This window comes from Nyctibius grandis, chromosome Z, assembly GCF_013368605.1.
Source record: "Nyctibius grandis isolate bNycGra1 chromosome Z, bNycGra1.pri, whole genome shotgun sequence".
Taxonomy (NCBI): domain Eukaryota; kingdom Metazoa; phylum Chordata; class Aves; order Nyctibiiformes; family Nyctibiidae; genus Nyctibius; species Nyctibius grandis.
Window position 1 is genome coordinate 2,298,514 of NC_090695.1, and position 21,136 is coordinate 2,319,649.

The following is a 21,136-nucleotide window of genomic DNA, read 5'->3' on the forward strand; positions in this document are numbered from 1 at the left end:
GGCCCATCCAGCATCTCCCCTAGGAAGAAGTCCTCATCTGGTCTCGAGAAGTTTTCCAGCTCCAACTGTAGCTCTGCAGGCACAACACTGTGCTTTCGGCTGATCGTGCCTCCTGTAGAGAAGCAGACTTTTCACTTGCACATTTAATAAGTTATTGATGTAGCAAAACTCCAGAAGTACAAAGAGCAGAAGCTAGAAGTTTCCCAAATATCCCCTATACACTGATTTCATTATTTTATTTTCCAATGTCTTCTAGACTACTTATTTAAGACACAACCTGTCTTTGGAAGAGCTTAGTGGTGACAAATAGAGGAAAATATATACCAAAGTCAAAAAAGTATGAATATTTGTTTTAAAAATCAACTCCACACAATACTATGAAGATATTTACCAAGTATAGCACAACAAATGGTACATTTTACAAGCGATCTCTGGAGTGTCAGTCATACAGAAATACTGTCAAACATCTGAAAACCTAACACTTCACCAGAAAACCCTGCCAGCAGTTTATCCCAAATATTTTTCACTCAGATCTTTTTTTGGTCATTGTAAAAAGGCATGTTTTTTTCCCCCAACCTCAAAAATCAACAGCAGCACCATTCACAGGCTACTTTTTATTTCCTGTGTCACAAGAGGAGCAGGTTTTGATCTATTTTCCCACGAGCAACAACCTGATCTTGTTGAAGATGTCCCCGCTCATGGCAGGGGGGTTGGACTAGACGACCTTTAAAGGTCCCTTCCCGCCCAAATCATTCTATGACATTACTGCACATAGGTTAACACCAAGGACCTGAGCATATGGAGTATTTGTGGTGAAGATGTCAGCTTCATCATGAGATGATGTATCTCAATAAACCAGACAGAAACATGGCTGAGTTAACACCCACAGAGGTGACCAGCCTGTTGGGTGCAAGGTCAGCTTCCTCCTTCCCTACCTGCAGACCCTGGGAGCCTGTGCAGAGGTGGCACAAGGCTGGTCTGCTGCAGAGGTCTGCTACATCCACCAGTCCCCCAACCATCCCCTTCCCATCGCAAGGTGGAGTGAAATGGCAGAGCAGGCTTCAGCAGGAGGCTGGGACAGTGCAGCATTTTGCTGCTTGGTATTTGTGGGCTGAGTGGGACGGTGTAGGGAGAGAGGTCAAGAAGATCAGCTCAAATTAGTTCTACTTGTACGCAGACTGAACAGAGCCATTTTATTGCATAGGAAAGGAACAGCAATGACTTAGCTGCTCCCCCCTCCTTTGCTAACCCATGACCAAGTTCAAGTATTAAGAAAAAATAATGAGATTAGCATAAAATCATGAAACATTACTTTTTTTTTTTTTGGTAGAAAAGGATTGTTTTCACTGGCATTTTCTTTCTTGGCCTTGGGTTTACAGACTTTTCTCTGCAGCTGGATAGACCTGAAACATTTTTTTTTCATGAAATGTTAGAGCCCAGTGCAAACTAAAACACCCAGAAGCTGCGGCTGACAGGCACCCCCTCCCTGCCATTATTGTGATTTTTACCACAGGTCTTGCAAGTGTTAGCAATGCTGCCTGCAATTTATCTGTGTTCATCTTGTGTGTAATGATTGCTAACGCACATCTCTCTCCACCGGCTTTGAGAGATCCTCCAGGTAGAATTCTTCTCCACCTATTTTCTGCTTAGCAAAGGGTACTCTTTATTCCACTTCTCAGCTGCTATGAAGCTCTCTAGGATATATTCTATTGCTGTTGTAAGCATGTTTTTGCCAATAATTAGGAGTCCCATCAGATGCTGAGAGATGCTCTGCTCTTTATTGCGTTACGTCCGATTGCTGTGACTTGGATTTCACAAACAGTTTTTTCTCTTCAACTTCTAAGTCATTTCCCCACTACTTAAAATTCAAGTGTCTTTTCAGGTATATGTGCTTTTAAATCATTATAGATTGGTATTGGGAAAGGCTCTTCCAACACAGCCCAGTCCTATCTAATCAGGATAGAAAAATGAATGTGGTGGAAAAAGTCTCTCCACTCAGAAGGTGGCAATTTTTTTTGGTCTTTTGACTTTGTAGCACACAAATAATGATTTTCGGGGAAACACCTTGTGCTCTTGCCTTAATATCTGCAAAGTATCTCTCTTCTTGGGTCTTCATACATCACAGCAAGACCTCTGGTGTTTCTTCATCTTCAGATAATAAGCTCGGTTGGCTTCTGGATAGGTGACTTTGGAGAGTGGCAGCTTGTAGATGGCACAGTTGTTCGTGCTTATTAACAGGAAGGTCAGCGCAGACAAGCAAAAAGACCAGGTTCCTGATGGCACCCCAAACTGCAAAGAAAAATACAAACCACCTATTTACTGTGTGTCTTTCTTTCATTTGATCCCCCAGCCCTTGAATAAAACTCAGAGCCAAGCAGCTTGGAACAATCTTTCTCAATGAAGTCTTGACTTGGTTTTGCATGGAGTCTCTCCCTGGAGAGGCAGAATTTCTTTATGAGATCTTGACATTGTGCATTAACCTGCAACATCTACCAGCTCTGGTGAGAAAGCTGCCTTCTCCCAGGCAACTAGCGATAGGACAAGAGGACACAGCCTCAAGCTTCACCGGGGGGTTCAGGTTAGACATTAGGAAGCATTTCTTCTCAGAAAGGGTCATTAGACACTGGAATGGGCTGCCCAGGGAGGTGGTGGAGTCACCATCTCTGGATGTGTTTAAGAAAAGACTGGACATGGCACTTAGTGCCATGATCTAGTTGACATGGTGGTGTCGGGGCAATGGTTGGACTCGATGATCCCAGAGGTCTCTTCCAACCTGATTGATTCTGTGATTCTCTTTGTGCATCTGCAGTGGTCTTGCATGCAGTTGAGAAAGGAGTGGATGGAGATGAGACAGGAATGGATACCAGAAGCATTCAGCTTTTCCCTGGGCTGTTGTATTGACTGCCTTTTGGCACTCGGGGGAAGCAATTAAACCAAATTTGAGGTTTCTTTATATGTGCACAGGGCCCTTTTCTCAATTGCTTCAGGCATGAAGTGTAGACATGTAATTACCTCAGAGGTGTTGAGTGCTGAGCTGTGGAAGTTCACGCAAGCTCAAGGCATGAAACATGGTAATGATTGTAAAAGTGGACTGTTTCAGTGGGAACCACACCAACCCCCTGGCCGGACTGTGTCTCCTTTCCTAGACCAATTCTGCCTTTGGCTGAATTGTTCTCTGAGTCTTGGTGTTTTGCTTCACAAGCCAGGAAAATAGTGTTCAAAACTGTCTTGGGAAAAAAGGCCTTATCTAATACACTACTTACCACAGCCAACATGTTAGTCATTGTAGCTCCCAGGTAGGCACTGAAGAGCGCTGTGAAAAAGAAAGGTAATTCCTGGTGAGTTCAGTTGCTCACGGAAGAGACCAGCAAGGACAAACATCTCTCACACTGCCTTGGGTAGCTCAACCAATGTTTGTGGACATGCCTGGACACCCCTCTCTTAAAGCTCTTTCCTTTGCACTGTCCCCCCTCTAACCTCGACCTCATGGAAAGGGCAAAACAAAAAAAGAAGTGGAGTGATGAAAAATATGACTGTGGAAACAGGGGCCTTTGAAAAATGCATTGATGTGGAAAGTATGTAGCTTGATGGATGGGGTTAAATAGGAAAATAACCCTTCCACCCCCGTCTCTCCTGCCTCTAGGGCTTGAAGGTGGGTCAATGAGATGCAAAGCTAAATCTTTTTTATATGAGCACTGAATGAGCAATAGTTTCACTCCCAGCTCACTGTGATATTGAAATTTCATATGGAATTGCCTTATAAATAATTCTTCAATCATTCTGTATTGCATAGCTCATGCCTTTGGTATCCATTTCAACGGACCGGGGAAACTGTACTGTCTAACTACAGGTGCAGACTGATCCTGAGCTCCAGTTTTCTCAAAGTTCAGATATGTCCTTCTCCAAAGAAGAAATTTAAGCTGGTATCTATGATTGGAACAATGATTCATCCAGCAGTGTTGAACAAACACAATTAATGCCTCAAAACTAAGCATCTAATTTCAGATACCTTAGTTAATCAGCGTCCACTGATCACATCTCTTGTTTTGAACACAATTCTTGTCTGAAAGTGAAAGCACTGCTTTTATTTTGTTAGGGTACATTAGAGCAATGTCTCCAACATTGGGCTCAATCATTCGTCAGTCTTGCTTAAATCCACCTGCCTGTCTAGAGATGGCCACCTGGCTTCAGCCCACCTCCTGTATAAATGCATCTTGTCTCACTTCAAAAGGAAACGTGGCAGTAGTGAAAATCCATAGGGTACGTACCACAGGCAATTGCCAGCAAATGTGTCTGCCAGGTGAAAGCGTAGAACATGCCTCCAATCGCAACGCATGAGAGGGAGCTGTTGTAGCCCCACAAGCCGGAGTAGATTTTGCTAAAAGGTGTTGCTAAGCTCAGTGCTGGAAAAAAAAGTCAAAGATGTGTCATTCCTTGGCCAAAGAGATAAAAGCAGCTGAGAAAAACAGCTTTTTAAGGGCTTTAGCCTGCGTATGTACACAGAGTTCCTATTTGTAATTGTGTTGTTATGGTCTAAGTCTAAAGCCACTTTAATCTAATGCAATTGCGGCAGAATTGTCCTGGTGCTGCTGAGCTGATTTTGGCCATGTGATTTAAGAAGAAGATATATGAGTGAATGAGTGTACGTGTGAACCTTAAATGCATCCCTGAGGCCTGCACATTCAGACTGATGGCTATGACTTTTATTAAGCCGCTCCTAAACCCATCAGAATATATCCAGAAACGAAGTATTTCGTGATAAAAATTCATTGCAGTCAAAAATATGCTTCTCTCTTCTAAAGATTTCCACCATCATAAAATGAGGTAAGAGAATGGGGAAGTCAATCAAAAGAATCCTTAAAACAGAAGTGTATGTGTATTTTTTTTCAAGCAGTCATTCTCCGATGGAAGAAACATTTGTGACTGTAGGTGCTCCACTCCTTGTGGTTCCCCTTTTATTCTCCATGCTTTTATATAAATCTATGACACAAGTCAAATCCTTACCTGCCAGCATTCCCACCGCTGATCCAATTGCTGCATGCAGACAAATGAGCGGAGAGGAGATAAATAAAGCAATCAGGAAAATTCCCCCAGTCCAGGGGTTATCACAGCCATAAACCTGACCCACCCCAACTGGAATGGATTGCAGGAGCTGCAGAAATTTAAAAAAAAAAAAAAGCCCAATTTGTTATTGGCTTTGTAATTTCATTTTTTTTAAACCTATTTTTCTTGGTCAGGTTCGTGTTCAGCATTTGTTGGATGCAGTCTCTCATTCTAGACTGTAAGTGGAAAGTTTGGACACTTCTTGGGAGAGAGAAGGGCATTTCCATAGGGTTTCCCCTTCAATGAATTAGAGTCATGCCTTGTTCCCTAGCCATGAGCTCCTCTGCCAGGTTTTTTGCTCTAATATCAAAGGTAAATGTCTTTTGAGAAAGGGTTTGCTCATCATCTTTACACGTGCTGCTGACTTGGCCATTTTTGCATGCTGTTATGGACCATGACAGTGAATCTAGGAAATGGAAGTGCTCAGGCTGATGATGCTTTTGAGAAGATATTCGCCTCTGAGTGGGCAGACCCAAAGGTGAAATAGCCAGTAATGTCTTGGCCAGAATTACAAGACTTTACTCAGGTAAGGTTGTATCCCTGATCTATATGTACCTGAAATTCCCTTGGGATTTACTAGGAATACGAATGAGAGCTGGTGGGACAGAGCCCAACTTGGTCACAGCTTAGAGATGGTTTTGAGACACTTTTCCTCAAAATGTTGTGTTCCTCAACATGGAACAGTCCATTTAAGGTCCCTATAAAATTATGCAATGGTAAATATTTTGGAGGAATTAATCACTTGTGTGGATTGCTATTTAGTGTCAATTAACTTCCTTAATGATTCCCTGGGAACCCCTCAAAATAGTCCACTGAGCCTTAGGGGAAGTTATTACACTAGTATCTATATTGTTTACGGCTCTGTGCAGGAGAATTAAATGTTTCTTTGGAAAGGTCCCACTTGAATATTAACTAAAAATAAGCGAGCATGTGCCTACACCCAAATTTGTAGTCATTCTTCCATAGTAGTATCTGCTTGCTCAATTCTAATCAAAAAGATGCAATTTTAAAAACACAGAACTCTGTACCTGGAAAACTGAAATTAACCTGTGAGTTAGCTGACAGTCTCAGCACAACATTAGCTAAGGGGCGCTGACCAGTATATGCATAGTAATGGCTAATTAGATTTTAGAGATGCTTTGAAGATTATAATATATACATTTAGATACAACTGCAAATAAAAGATACCGAAAAGATCCTAATTTTAAAGCTATCAAAAATGTCAATTCCTAGAGTAAACCTTTGCGTTTTGGATTACAGCTGTCTTATAAATGCAATTTTGTGTTACCAGGCCATCATGCAGTAACATAAAGGAAGATAATATGATTCTAGAGTGGTTTTCTTTGTAAATTGAGAAGGTTGTTATATTCAAGGTATCCTACCATTGGCATTTCAGCATCTGTCCAGGTGATGTTTGGTGTTGCTGTTGCAGGCTGAATGACAGTTGTAGGGAAGAAGAGGTTATGGGGTCCTGATGCAGCCATATAGAAGGTCAAGGCCAGGTTGAAAGGCAAGGTGAAAACAGGCAGATCCCACTTACAGAAGACTGAGCCTAAAGCGCTGGTGAAGACAGGGCTGAAAGAAGAACAAAATGGTCTCACCAGGAGCTTGTCAGCTAGGAAAAAATACCCAAACCCAACAAAAAAAAAACAACTGCAGGAATTCACTCTATTTTTTAAAGAAAGCTGTTTAATTTCTTCAATCTTTCTGATAAAATCAGAGATATGCTAGGGTCACTCAGTACATTTCCTACCCTTTCCAGGGCAGTTAACAATGTATAGATTCCTGTTGTGTTGTGCAATATATGTGGTGAATTTGGTGACCATGAAGGAGCTGTGATTTAATGGAGTTATTCTCCAGCTCAGTCTCAGTGTTTACTCTTTTCTTTTTAGTACTTGAAGTGGACTGAATTTAAGACACCTGTGCCAGGTCTGAGTGAACTCTGAGGGTGGCTGTGTCCTTGTTCAAGCTTATGGATCAGAAGTAAAGGCTGACATCAACGTTGTGCTTATTAAAGTGAGTATAACACTGCATGAACTTCAGGCAGACAGATGATATGCGTGGTTTTAGCAATCTCCAACTAGACATTTAGGGGCCAAAGACCAGCTTTCAAAATTTTTGCTGTCCAAATACCTAGGAGATTATGGTGTCATATATATGAGTAAAGTATTATTGTTTGTTTTCATTAGCATCAACCATCACGTCTTGAGACCACTGAACAGCTTCTGTGCCTGGAGAGGTAAATTTTCTTGACGTTTTTATATGATGACTTAAATAGATGAAACACTTGTGGTTGATGGTGGTGGGGAATGATGAAAATAATGTTCCTCTTGAGACAAAAATGGATTGATGCATCACAGCAATACGGCTAACATTTAGAGCATTGAATTACATACGATCAACGATCGATTTTCCTTTTGCCCATTGGGTTTATTTGTGATTGTGTGGGTATTTTATTTGTTTTGGGATTACATTTGAGTTTAAAAGTGGAAATAATGACACAGACTTAGTAGCACATATGTGCCAGTTGTGTTTCTTTCCCACTGTAGTCTGTATAGTGCATAAAAATACAACGGCTCAGTCTCAATGTGGGGACACTGGGGCTGGAAAAAGAAGCAGAGGAGCCATCTGGCTTACCACATCATAGACACCAGTGCTACCGGCTGTAGAAGCCACCAGTGGTAGTCTCCCTTGGCAGAGAAGACGGCCATGAGCAATCCCACCAAAACTCCGTTATAGCCGTACAGGCCTGCTGCTATGGCTGATCTGTGTGAAGGAAACAACCATCTTGAAATCTTCTCCCCTGCAGGTGCTTAGCTCACATCACCGCCTCCCTCCCCATGCAGTTGTGAATCTGTGTGATGAAGACCTGCCAAGGCTCACTCATCAACCTTCAATTTCACATGCTTGAGTCCCATGTCCTCCCAGCAACTACCCTTGCTGCAGTTACATCCAGTGTCCCTTTGCACCAGATGCAGGTGGTGGGAAGATTTGTCTGGCCCTACCAGAGCAGATACATAGCCACAGAAGGCTAGATATATGCTTTTCATCCATGTTGCTTGTTTAACACATGTCAGCATTGAAGTGATAGTCTGGTTTTGAAGGGGGAAAGGATGGACTTACCTGTCTTGACCCAGAATAAGTGCTGTTAAAGTTGAGACAACTGTTCCTAAACAGCCTGTGAGTGTCCACCATGGGTTCTGCACCAGGAAGCCAGCAACTACGATAAGCCCACTGAGGGGATTGTTGACGAACATCACCTGGGATATCCCACGCAGCACCCAGTCAATAAACTGGATCATGAGAGGTTTATCTGGAAGGGATCAAAGTAAATAATATCCCCCCCCCCGCCAAATATGCAGATGTTACTGATTTGGGACGGGGTTTTTGAAACTCAGGAAGAGTTTTGGCAGCGGAACTTGGCAGCACAACCGAAGCAATGAATCAACAAGACCATAAAACTTGACTGGGATTTATTATGGTCTATACTGAAGTCTTACAGCTGGAAAGCTGAGATGAACAGTGTGGTTGCCAGAGTCCCCTGTTATAAAGTACCCTGGAATGGTTTCGTATGAACCAGCTAATTTATGATGTCTGTGCCTCAGATGGCAAATTATATGTGTATCCCATTGCTGATTTATTATGGGGACCAAACACACCTACCTATGTGTAATTTAACTTCACAGTGGCATTAGGCTTGACAGAAACTGCTCAGCTGAAAGGACAAGGAGTGTTATGAAGAATGGCAGAGCACAGAATAACCATCCCGGGCTATGTTCTGTGGGACTAAATTCGCTTTGTACATGGCATGTTGGGCGGTAAATGTCATCTCAGTCATCCTCAAGATTTATGTGGATTTCTGCACAAAGCTGATTTTTTCCCTACAAAACAGAAATAAATCAGGGCAGAGGTAGTTTGTGTACTACTCTAGCTTGAATCACATTACTGAGAAGTTAGTTATTACTCCTTTGATATAATTCTTCTTGGAATCCCCTAATTAGTCATGATGAAGTAGCTTTACCTTTTAGCCAGGCTCCAAATTCCTTCATGTCTCCAGTGATGTACCCAACAGCTCTGCAGACCCTCTTCCCAGCTTTGTTCAATGCATTCTGCTTTATTGGCTTCCTTTCCCCCTTGGTTTCTATCTTGACATCAGCACTGTTTTCCATGTTCATGTTCTGATCCTTCGGTGAAATTCAAGGGGGAAAAAAAAAGACAGTTCATTATAATGCCTCTTACTGATGCCTGTTTATTCTCTCTACCACATATTATTGTTCACCACGTGTTATTTTGGAACCAGAAACTGGAAAATCCTTGTTCTGCATACCTGATTCTCATGTCTCCATGAGCACATTCCCTCTTCATGTGCTCTTGGGACCCTGTGCTGTCCTTCCAGACTTTCATGCAGTCATAGATTTGAACACCACAAGGAACCACTGAGCCTTGTGTCACAGTATTTTACCTGATTTTAACACCCTGCTCATCTGTACCATGCTTTCTAGAAATCAAGCAGCTCTTGATTTAGAGGGTGTCTTCAAGAAAAGCAAAACAGCATTAGAGGACACTAGCTTCACAGAAGTTGAAGCTTACCTCAAGTTTCAACTTGATAGAGATCCACCACATCTAGGAAGCTGCTTCAATGATGAAGTTTCCTCTGCTGCTTAACCCATATTTCCAGTTTGAATTTATCCATCAGCCATCAATGATAGGTACCTGAAGTTAGGTTTATAGTTCTCTATACTGTCACCTGTTGGGATCAGTTTAACCTTCCTCATGAGCGTGGGCTTAGCCTGAGGGCTGTTCATGGTGCCTTACTCCACTACTCACATGCATACATACATTATTTTTTTTGCTATTGAATTTTACTTTTAGCCGCCTCATCTTTAGAAGTACCCAGCACCAATTTAGGAAATTAAAGGCCAAATTCAGAATGCTTGCTTTCCATCCTGCCTTAGTCATGTTGCCTTTGTCTCTCTGCCAGCTGCCCGGTAGGGTGTTAGATGGTCTGCACTGGCCATTGTTCTTCAGCATAAGATGAGATATGTGACCACGTGTTGGAATCTGTGGTAAGAAACCCTCAGGGACTAATGAAAAGACTCTTATTAAGTTTAGCAGGCATTATATCAAGACTTAAATAAGGTAGGGGAGCATTATGGACCAAACAAAGGTGTTTAGACCTGAATAAGGTGTTTGGGGCATCCACACTGGGCTGGCAGAGACAAGTTTCCCTGTGGGAGACATACACTTTGGATTAGGAGCTGCTGGAGTGCCCTTTGGCACCTCATACAGCTCTAGGCAGCTTCGTTCAGGCACATGGATCAGAGAATTACACCTAGCTGTAAACACTGGATTTAAGAAACTATGTCCTATAGCAAATTAATTATTTGTCTAAGGGCCAATTCTCAATATGAAATCAGCAAATTAAAAACAGCCGAACCTTTCCCTGGAGTACACTCAGTTTCCTGAAGAGTAGGACTAATTCCTGGTAATTGTCAAGACAAAGAAAACACAAGACAAGGTACGTTGTTGAGTGAATACAGAACCAGAGCTGCTTCAGGTCTCACTGGTGAGTAGCAGCTTGTGCAAGAAGTAAGGAATTCAGGTTGGGAGTTAGTAGTCCAAATAGTATGATCCAAACACGTAAGTGTTGGAGTTAGTCCTTGACTCACTTGCAACTTCAATAAAAGCCTTGTTGGCAGCTGGGGAAGAGAATCCACACCCCAGAACCAGAGGTGCTGAGTACTTAAGCTAAAGCAGCCTCACCACTGGGCATTACACTTGCAGCCCCAGACACGTGGTTGAGCAGCTCTGAGTCTGTGTAGGGGAATGGCTGGTTAATGTACATCCTGGCCAGTTTCTTACTCTATGTTATTGGAGGGCTGATGGTGACATTTCAGGAAGTAGTAAATATTTGCACAAATAATAAATATATTTTTTTTGCCTTCTGGAAGGGCTCAGCTAATCCAAGGATAGGTTCCACATTAAAGAGGCTGAACATAGACCAGTACATAGAAGAGTGTTGAATTTGACTTTGTGTAGGACACAAAGGGAAGGAGCTGAACAAGAGGAGGAAGAAAAGAAAAGGATGAGAGTGTTGCTAGGGATGGTGTCTCGGTGCTGGAAGGCTTTTTCCTGGCTCAGTTATAATACATTACCTTGATTCATTAACCTTTGCTTTTCTCATCTTTTATTCTGAAATAATGGAGTAAGTGAATTGGATGCACTTTCAGTTAAATCAAAATTTCCAGCCAAGATAAATGCTCTTCATTTGGTGAAAGTGCATTTACATTTTCAATTTAGAGAATCTTCCTCTTTATGCAGCTTAGGCTTTCTCTGTTGCTAATCCATAAAGTCAAGGACTGTTGCATTTGCATTTGCAGAGTGATGCTGTGTGTCCTGTGCTAGCATGCCTGATATGTTTCCCTGCATGCTGAGTGAGGAGCTGTTTGCATCACAGGAGTGTGAAGATGTCCTGCAGCATAGGGTGTAACATGCGTGTGACTTGTCAGAGTCACTTTCTGGCCCACTCACGTGGTGGAGAAGAAAACGGGTCAAGCTGGAGCCCTAATTCATCAAAACTTGAATTTCTTTGCCATAGGAAGGCACTTAAGTGCATACTTAACTTCCCAGTGAAGCTATGTGGATTCCAGTGCTTTGCTGAATCAGGACCAGGATGAAAGGGAAAAGACTTCTCCTGTAGCGAGTAACTGAGTGGAGTTTTGATTCTTGTGTAAGGTAGTTTTTACCCTGGGATGTATAATAATTACATGCTGTAAGACACTGTGAGATGTGAATCCTTGTATGTGCTCTTGGGGCTATTTGGCAGTGTGTGGGCTGTGCTGCTGGCACGGCAGCTGTGTAAGGCAGTACTACACTGTGCAAGTCTGAGACTGGAGAACTCCTGTGCTCTGGGTTTTCATGGCCAGAAATCATGGAATCACAGAATCAACCAGGTTGGAAGAGACCTCTGGGATCATCGAGTCCAACCAACAAATGAAGTCAGCTCAAAGCTCTTGGCACAGCAAAAAGACCAGGTGACCAGATGAGTCATTTCCTCCAACCTGGCTTGAACTTCACCCCTGATGAAGGCTGTGCGAGTGCCCTGCATACCTGTTCTTCCAGAATACTGAAAATCACAGTGACTGGGGGGTGATCATAGGTACCTTCTGGCCGCAGCGCTGGTCAAACTCACGTTCATTATGTCCCTGTTTATCAAGTGATGTGTATCTCTAGAGAGGGATCACATGAACTTTGGTTCCTCTTTCCTATCAGCTTATATCTGCTGAAGGAGAAGGAAATCATTACGAAACGCCCCCACCACCTGCAGAGCAGCCTGCAATGTAATGGGTAGGCTGAGAGCACCCTTGGTTTCAGGTGGGATCTTCGTGACACTGTAAAGACCCAGATCCAGCCCCATTGGCATCACTGCCACCCCAAATCACATCCCAGGTGCCACGTGAGGGCTGCCTCCTGTGCGCGGTGGTTCGGCTGTCACCACAGCCGTGAGGCTGGTCCCATCTGTCCAGAAATGCAGAGCAGGGAGGACTTGCACTACTTCTACTTAGTAATCCAAAGAAAGTATAATGAAGTAGTGAACCACTTGGAAACCAACACCAGCATAGAATTTTTGGGGCATTTTTAATAATATTTGGCTTTGTAAGAAGCAGTACCTGCCATATACGCTCAGATTAATGATCTGCTAACACATTACCTTGTTTTAGGGAACAGGCGATAGCAGCTATTTAAGAAAGAAGACAAAAAGTGTCTCATCCCAGAATAATGGGGATGCTCAGAGAATTTTAAGACAGTGATGTCTGAATTTTAATTCAAGCTGAAGTGTGCATGTTCTGATGGGGATTGCACGAAGGCCAGTCTACAGCAGGTCTTCAAAAGACTTAGTTAACATGCAGTTAAGTTAACATGCGGTTTTCAGTCAAAGTGGGCTTTTTTTCTTAGTGCAGGAAGGAGGGAAATGGAAACAATTGTGAAAGGACTGTTCTGCTGGAACAGACTGCTTGGCTTCTGCCAAGGATTTTTGAATTGTTTTTTTTTATTCCTTATTTCTATTAGTCTCAGAAAGTGTTATTTGATCTCAGATTCTTAACTAAAGACTGTGTCAGTGCTGCTCTTGGACACAGAGCTTGAAGTGTGCTGCCTGATCTCGTGTACGCTCTGGGGAGGTGCGTTCGGTAGGAGATGCAGTGTGGGCTCACGACGCTGGTGTGTAACTGGTGTGATACAGGAGCAGCAGCAGGACCCAGGCAGAGCAAGTCTGAAATGTGATTTTCATCTCTGTGGCGCAAGTACTGATATATCTGATATATACTGATATATAAGTTCCTCTGCTGTAAGTGCAGAGGAACTATTCACAACTATTTTCCCATGGTGGAAAGTGAGAGCTAGATTTGGGGCACTGCTGCTTTCCCCCAGTTGTTCTAGATCACAGAATCACAGAATCAACCAGGTTGGAAGAGACCTCTGGGATCATCGAGTCCAACCATTGCCCTGACACCACCATGGCAACTAGACCATGGCACTAAGTGCCGTGTCCAGTCTTTTCTTAAACACGTTTGCTGCCTCCCCTTGGCTGGAAATCTTCGTGCTGTTGGATAATATCTCTCTGCTATCCTCGCTAAGAATGCTCACGTAAACAAGAAGGAAAGTTTTGTAGCTAAAAGTATCCAAATATTTTTGTATCAGCTATGAAATGGAACCCGTGAGAATAGAAAAGAAAAAAAAAAGATGTTTCTTTTGCACGAAAATGAAATAATCACGGGGCCAAGAAGCCAATCTGTTGTTTTTTTTAATCATCTTTTCAGAGTTAATAAATGTCCTGTAGCAAAGCACCGATGTTATGCAACTTCATGTCTCCCGAAATCAATTTCTCTTCCACTTGTGTACACTTCTTCCACGTCACGCCATGCCTACGGCATCTCAGTAATGCCTCGTTAAAGCTGCAGCGCAGCAGGCTCCGTGCTGGTGCTGCGCTCTTGCAACATCTGGCCTGCAAATACTTTTTTATTCACGTTCTGAAATCGAGACGAGCCCGGTCACACATTCATTATGTGTTATGCATGGTAAGAGTGGTGCTGTGCTTGCAGCTGGGAAAGGAACGGAGGCTTTTATTTGGCTAATTGTTTTAATACTCCCAGGTAATAGTGATTGCCAAGCTGGTGCCTGTGTTGCTAGGTGTTGGGTTTCTATCTCTGAAAATGCAGCAAAATTATCTAGTACTTTCTCTTCTTTTGGGAATTTTCCTCTCTCCCTGACAAAAATTCAAGTTACTCTGTAAATCAAGAGGGTTTAAATTACGGTGTGGAATTTGTTTGTCCAAGGAACTGCTACTGCACAATTACAGTCATTGTATCTTGCATTCTCTGAATTGTTGCTGTGAAGTGTGCGGGCAGCCAGCTCTGTGTTTTTAGAGGAATTCCTGCATCCAAGCACAATAGGAGGAAAGGGCCAGATTCTCAGCAACTCTGATTCCAGCATAGCCTGTGTGATGTTACCAGGGGTTTAGTAAAGCTGGATAAGTACAGCGTTAGGTGTAGGAACACACACATGCACAAGCACACTCCTCAAAACAGAGAGATTATAATGCACTTGACTCTCGCTGAAAAAAAAATTTCACACTTTCCCATAGAAGACACATTTCAAAGCATTAGTTCAAAAGAAAGCTCATCCCTCAGATTCATATATTCATTAAGCCCATTCGCAATTCAATTTTTGGAGATCTGTCTCTCGGGGACAGAGAAATACAGAGATACTATCACATTAACTGTATATTATTACTACCTGGGTATTTCTCATTTTGCAGAATAGAAAGGCAGTAAAAGGAGATGTTAAAGAGTTCCAGGGTCTTTTTTTCCCTTTTTCTCAAAGGTTCAGCCAACTAGGCTAAGCAGTGCTAATAAATCCTCACTCTGCTAGAAAATTCTCAATAATTGAAATTCTTGTGACATTCCCCAGCCTCTGTGTTCCTCTTGAGCCTTTGCTGCTCTCACTCAAGAGGACTGTTCAAATTTGGGGAGAAGAAAGATCCAGGTAAGTCAGTAAATCAGTAACACGGTGCACGTTTATTGCCGTGCATGAAAAGGAACAAAGAAAGTGCTCTTACCTCTCCGATGAGTTGAGGGGCAGCTGTTGCTTTGCTGGCTAGGAAGGAAGGAAAGCAGGGCTAAGAGAGTGGGAAAAAGAAAATGCCCCACCAGCTTATATAGGCTAGTACAGCTCCTATCCTGATATTACTAATTAGTTTGTTTCTCCTCCCACTCGGTGAGCTCCAAGCAAATGTCAAGAAGGTTCCCTCCTGAATTCTCCACCTTTCCTCTTGCTCTGTCCGTGGTCTCTTGCCAACAGCCTCTCCAAATGTCCTCTTCCCTGCTGGTTTTTTTTTGATTGTTTTTAAACTAACTCTCCTTTAACTCTGTCCTTTCTCCTCCTCCACCACTTAAAAGGACTCAAGGCTTCAAAGCGAACTCTCTGTATACCTGAGCTCAACCTCTCCAGCGTTATCCTCCTTATCCAAGACAGCTCAGCACCCTCCCTCTCAAAACACTGACCCAGGAGTGCACATTGCAGTGTGTTGCGTTCAGCAGCCTGTCAAGTTTTCCTGTTTCTGGGTAGTTTTCGGAGGCACTATTCTGTTAACACACTGGAGCGAAGGACCTGGTGACTTTCCGTTGTTTAATTGCTTTTTATCAGTTATTTGAGAAATTCAAGGGGTACTTTTCCTTCTTCTTTTTTTAATCTTGTGTCCCTGGCTCGCTGGAGGAATCTGGAATATCAGAAGTGTGGCGTATTTGAGAGGTTTATAAGGCTGTGAAATTGCTGTGAAAGGCAGAGAAGAGGCTGGAGAGGGAAGTCTTGAGAGTACTGTGAGGGTGGTGAGACCCTGGCCCAGGCTGCCCAGAGAAGCTGTGGCTGCCCCCTCCCTGGCAGTGTTCAAGGCCAGGTTGGATGGGGCTTGGAGCAACCTGGTCTAGTGGAAGGTGTCCCTGCCCGTGGCAGGGGGTTGGAACTAGATGACCTTTAAGGTCCCTTCCAACCCAAACCATTCCCTGATTCTGTGAATTATAGGAGAAAGGACAGAGAAAAAGCTAGTGAACCTAAGGAACCTGTTAGGCTAATTTAAACCATGGTTTAATTCACATTAGGACCTTTTTATAGTGGCGGTTTAGAGAAGCAACCCTGCAACTTCACCTGAGTGCTGGAGCGAATGAATCGTTGTTGAACCAGAACCCATCTAGCTTTGTGGGTTTGCTTCCTCCAGCTCTGCGGAAATACCCTCAGCATCTCCATGAGCTGGAGTGATGTTATTCTCACTCTATTCATTCCCAGGGTGTCTCTCTTTTGATGGAGATGTTTTTAACAGGAGACTGGATTTTTTTTCCCCCTAAGAGCAGGGTTTCTGATAGCAGTTGTCAGCTGAACATTGCTGCATGAACAAGGCAGTGGAGTGGCTTTGCAGGCTCAGCAGCCTTCTTCCCCCTCCAGGAAACCAGATTTGGGATTGCCCTGTCCGATTCTGGTGCTTTAATGAGGTGGTTGGCACCTAGGAAGGGGATTCACAAAAAGCCACCAGATTGCAGGTCTGTGATGGATGTCTTGGAGTGATGCTTTGTTTAGTTTATCAAAGAGCTGATTAATAAGTAACACGATCACAGTCTGCTGATGTCTACGTGGGAATGAGGTCTCTGGCAGCAGCCTGCTCTCTGAACTAGAGGCAGAGGAGTGATGTTCTCCCCTGCCATGTGATGGGTTCATTGGATCATAGGTGCAGTCAGCTATGGGGAGGGTTTAACTACTGCAGCAATTGCCTTAGAGAATCCCTAAGTCTCCAACAATTACCTTTCACAAAAGTCTGGACCAGATCCCAGTCTGGGTGCTGGAGTCAGGTGCAGGACTGTATGCCTTAGCCAGCCATAGCAGTCCTGGTTGCCTGAGTATTGAGATTCCCTACAGGACTGGTGCAGAAGTGTGGGAATGGTAGAAACCTCCTAGGTGTAACTGAGTCCACGCCAAGTCAGATGCCCACCACTAACCTCCAGTGCTGAGCACTCAACGGTGTAGGTATCTACTCCTGTCTTTTGGTCTTTAGGACTCAAGGTAGGGAGACTGAAACAGCAGAGGCCATTCCTCATCAACAGGATTGAGATGTGCCATGTGCTTGTTATGTAGCTGTCAGGTACCACCTGCCTGGGAGTGGGCCGCCAGCTCTGGGTGAGCTTTGGGTAACCATGTAATGATGTGCAAACTGAGCACGCAGGTAACACTTACAGGTGACTAGTGAGTTGCCTCTTGATTTTAGCCACGTGTGAAGACCACTTGGTGCTGAGGACAAGGCAGCTGGGCTTGGTGTCTAGCACCTAAGTCGTGCATCACTCAGGAGAGCTGAATCCATGGCTTAACTCATCAGTCCTCTGCTGGTGAAGCTGGTTGATGCGTTTTTTTTTTCTGCCTGCTGTGCTCTGTGGGAAGGTGGCTCTGAGAATGCCCCTTGGACTGAGCCCAGTGATTGGCAGGGTCAGAAGAATCACAGACTGGCTGGGGTTGGAAGCGACCTCTGGAGATCATCCAGTCCAACCCCCTGCCAAAGCAGGGTCACTCAGAGCACGTTGCACAGGGTCGTGTCCAGGCAGGTTTTGAATATCTCCAGAGAAGGAGACTCCCCACCTTCCCTGGGCAGCCTGTGCCAGGGCTCTGGCACCCTCAAAGGAAAGAAGTTTTTTCTCATATTGAGGTGGAACTTCCCATGTCCTGTCACTGGGCACCACTGAGAAGAGTCTGGCCTCATCCCTTTGACACCTGCCCCTAAGGTATTTGTAAGTATTGATAAGATCCCCCCTCAGTCTTCTCTTCTCCAGGCTAAACAGACCCAGCTCCCTCAGCCTCTTCTTGTGGGAGAGATACTCCAGTCCTCTGATCATCTCTGTAATTGTGAACTGGCTCAGTTCACATCTCTGATTGTGAACTGGCTGAAGGAAAGAAGCCAGAGAGTGGTGGTCAATGGGACACAGTCCAGTTGGAGGCCTGTATCTAGTGGAGTCCCTCAAGGGTTGGTACTGGGACCAGTTCTATTCAATATATTCATTAATGACTTGGATGAGGGAATAGAGTGCACTGTCAGCAAGTTCGCTGATGACACAAAACTGGGAGGAGTGGCTGATGCGCCGGAAGGCTGCGCAGCCATTCAGAGAGACCTGGACAGGCTGGAGAGTTGGGCGGGGAGAAATTTAATGAAATATAACAAGGGCAAGTGTAGAGTCCTGCACCTGGGCAAGAACAACCCCATGTATGAGTACAAGTTGGGGACAGACCTGTTGGAGATCAGCGCAGGGGGAAGGGACCTGGGGGTCCTGGTGGACAGCAGGATGACCATGAGCCAACAATGTGCCCTTGTGGCCAAGAAGGCCAATGGCACCCTGGGGTGTATTAGAAGGGGTGTGGTTAGCAGGTCAAGAGAGGTTCTCCTCCCCCTCTACTCTGCCCTGGTGAGGTCGCATCTGGAATACTGTGTTGAGTTCTGGGCCCCTCAGTTCAAGAAGGACAGGGAACTGCTAGAGAGAGTCCAGCACAGAGCCACGAAGTTGATTAAGGGAGTGGAACATCTCCCTTATGAGGAGAGGCTGAGGGAGCTGGGTCTCTTTAGCTTAGAGAAGAGGAGACTGAGGGGTGACCTCATGAATGTTTATAAATATGTAAAGGGCAAGTGTCATGAGGATGGAGCCAGGCTCTTCTCAGTGACATGCCTTGACAAGACAAGGGGCAATGGGTGCAAGCTGGAACACAGGAGGTTCCACATAAATATGAGGAAAAACTTCTTTACGGTGAGGGTGACCGAACACTGGAACAGGCTGCCCAGAGAGGTTGTGGAGTCTCCTTCTCTGGAGACATTCAAAACCCGCCTGGACGCGTTCCTGTGTGATATGGTCTAGGCAATCCTGCTCCGGCAGGGGGATTGGACTAGATGATCTTTCGAGGTCCCTTCCAATCCCTGACATTCTGTGATTCTGTGATTCTGTGATTCTGTACCCCTCCGCTGGACTGTCTCCAGTAGTTCCTTGTCTGTCTTGAACTGGGGGGCCCAGAACTGCACACAGTTACTCCAGGTGTGACCTCACCAGGGCAGAGTAGGGGCCGAGGATAACCTCCCTCAACCTGCTGGCCACTCTCTTCCTACTAAGGAAGAATGGGTTGGTGGTTGGATCCCAACCAGACTTAATATCTGAGCTGTCCCAGAAAAATGCCTGAACGACCCCTGACTGTGTTAACTTGCCAAGCAGGAGCTATCTAGCTGTGTTAGCTGGTTACAGTGCTTGAACCTGTCAGCTCTGCCAGGAAAGACTCTTATGGCCCTAATCCAGCTTCACACGCTCTATCTCCACGCCTCTCTCAAGGCTCAGTGGCCTTCAAGGAGTGCACTGAAAACCAGTTGGTAGCAGACTGACATTATACTGCTGGTTTTGGCTGTGCTCCTCGATTCGGGTTGTGCTGGATTAGGTCTGCACAGGGAGCTGCATCAGCTCTTGGACTCCAGCAGGTGCTTTAAACTGACGTAAATCGACGTATGCTAAAACTCAAGTCCTGGTCTGCCTTTGCTAGATTGGGCTGTGAATGTGTGAAACGTAGCCAATGTTTGTGGGCTCCTTGTCATGCCTCATTGGTGGGGAAATCACTCCTAGGGGCTGAGCTCCTGCCACTGGGCACCACTGAGAAGAGTCTGGCTCTGCCTTCTTTTCTCTCCCCACCAGATATTTGTACACATTGAGAAGATATCCCTGAGCCTTCTCTTCTCCAGGCTGAACAGTCCCAGCTCTCTCAACCTCTCCTCAAGTGACAGGTACTCTAATCCTTTAATCATCTTTGTGTCCCTTTACTGACCTCAGTTGGTATGTCCTCATTTCTCCTGTACTGGGGAGCCCCAAACTGGACAGAGTATCCCAGATGTGTCTCACCAGTGCATAGTAAAGGGGAAGGAAATAAAGGATTGCCTCCCTTGACCTGCTGGCAATGTTCCTCCTAATGCAGCCCGGGAGGCTGTTGGCCTTGTTTGCTGCAAGGGCACATTGCTGGATCATGATGAACTCGGTGTCCACCAAGATCCCCAGGGCCTTTTCTACCAAGGTGCTTTCCATCTGGGTGTCTCCCAGCATTAACTAGTGCATGGAATTGTTCCTCCCCAGGTGCAGGACTTTGCTCTTCTCCTTGTTGAACTTCATGAGGTTCTTGTCAACCCATTTTTCCAGCCTGTTGAGGACATGCTGGATGGCAGCACAGCCCTCTGGTGTATCAGACACTACTCCCGGTTTTGTGTCTTTCCCAAACTTGCTGAGTGTGCACTCTACCCCATCGCCCTGGTCATTAATTAAGACATTAAACAGTTTTGATTCCAGTATAATCCCTGGGTTACACTACTAATGACTGGCTGGAATTTATGCCACTGATTACAACCCTTTAAGCCCAACCATTCAGTTGGTTTTCAGTCCACCTCTCTGTCCACTTGTCTAGCCCATACTTCATTAACTTGTCTATGAGGATGTTATGGGAGACAGTGTCAAAACCAAATGATGCTCCAAAACTGCTCCAGTTACTCAAGACTGTATGATAACTCAGGTTGGAAAGGACTTGTGCAGCTCATCTGGCCTCCTGCTGTAAGGCTGACTATGACCGAACCCACCATTTCACTTTCAGAATTTTTCCCAATCTGTGGCTTCTCTGGAGGGGTGGCAATGGAAGTGAAGGTATGACAGGAGGGGGAGATAGATAACCACATGGTGTGTTCAGGGAGGGTGATCCTCAGCCCATGTCCTGGCTGAGGAGGCAGCTCCTCTGGCCAGGTAAGGGCTGAGCCATCCTGGAGGCAGGGTTCCTGGAGGAGCAACATCTGCAAGTCTGTTGGCATCTGTGGCCGTGTTGCTTTTTGTCATCTTGTTTTTATGAGCAAATGCGGAGTGGGGAAACTTGTTTCAGCACAGAGCACCAAGGGGTCTGTCACAATCTTGCCCTTGTTTGCTCAGGGAAGCAATTTTGG

At 44.7% G+C, this 21,136-nt stretch overlaps 1 protein-coding gene across 1 annotated transcript; it reads right to left on the reverse strand.

The window, feature by feature from the left end:
* Nucleotides 1-2,077: 2,077 nt before the first annotated feature.
* LOC137676036 (urea transporter 2-like) lies at nucleotides 2,078-15,307 on the reverse strand. The gene is made up of 9 exons (XM_068422499.1): nucleotides 15,221-15,307; nucleotides 9,125-9,287; nucleotides 8,227-8,416; nucleotides 7,741-7,869; nucleotides 6,486-6,678; nucleotides 5,005-5,152; nucleotides 4,269-4,403; nucleotides 3,264-3,313; nucleotides 2,078-2,289 (listed from the first exon to the last, which is right to left on the reverse strand). Exons 2-9 carry the CDS (start codon nucleotides 9,276-9,278, stop codon nucleotides 2,113-2,115), a joined length of 1,176 nt encoding a protein of 391 aa, XP_068278600.1. The 5' UTR covers nucleotides 9,279-9,287; nucleotides 15,221-15,307; the 3' UTR covers nucleotides 2,078-2,112.
* Between the last annotated feature and the right edge of the window lie 5,829 nt (nucleotides 15,308-21,136).

Coding starts and splice junctions, on each gene's coding strand:
- LOC137676036 (XM_068422499.1), bottom strand. CDS start 9,278: ATGAACATGGAAAACAGTGCTGATGTCAAGATAGAAACCAAGGGGGAA. Junction 4,404..5,004: donor AGCGGTGGGAATGCTGGCAG/GTAAGGATTTGA, acceptor TTTTTTTTCCAG/CACTGAGCTTAGCAACACCT. Junction 3,314..4,268: donor TTTGCTGGCAATTGCCTGTG/GTACGTACCCTA, acceptor TCTTTTTCACAG/CGCTCTTCAGTGCCTACCTG.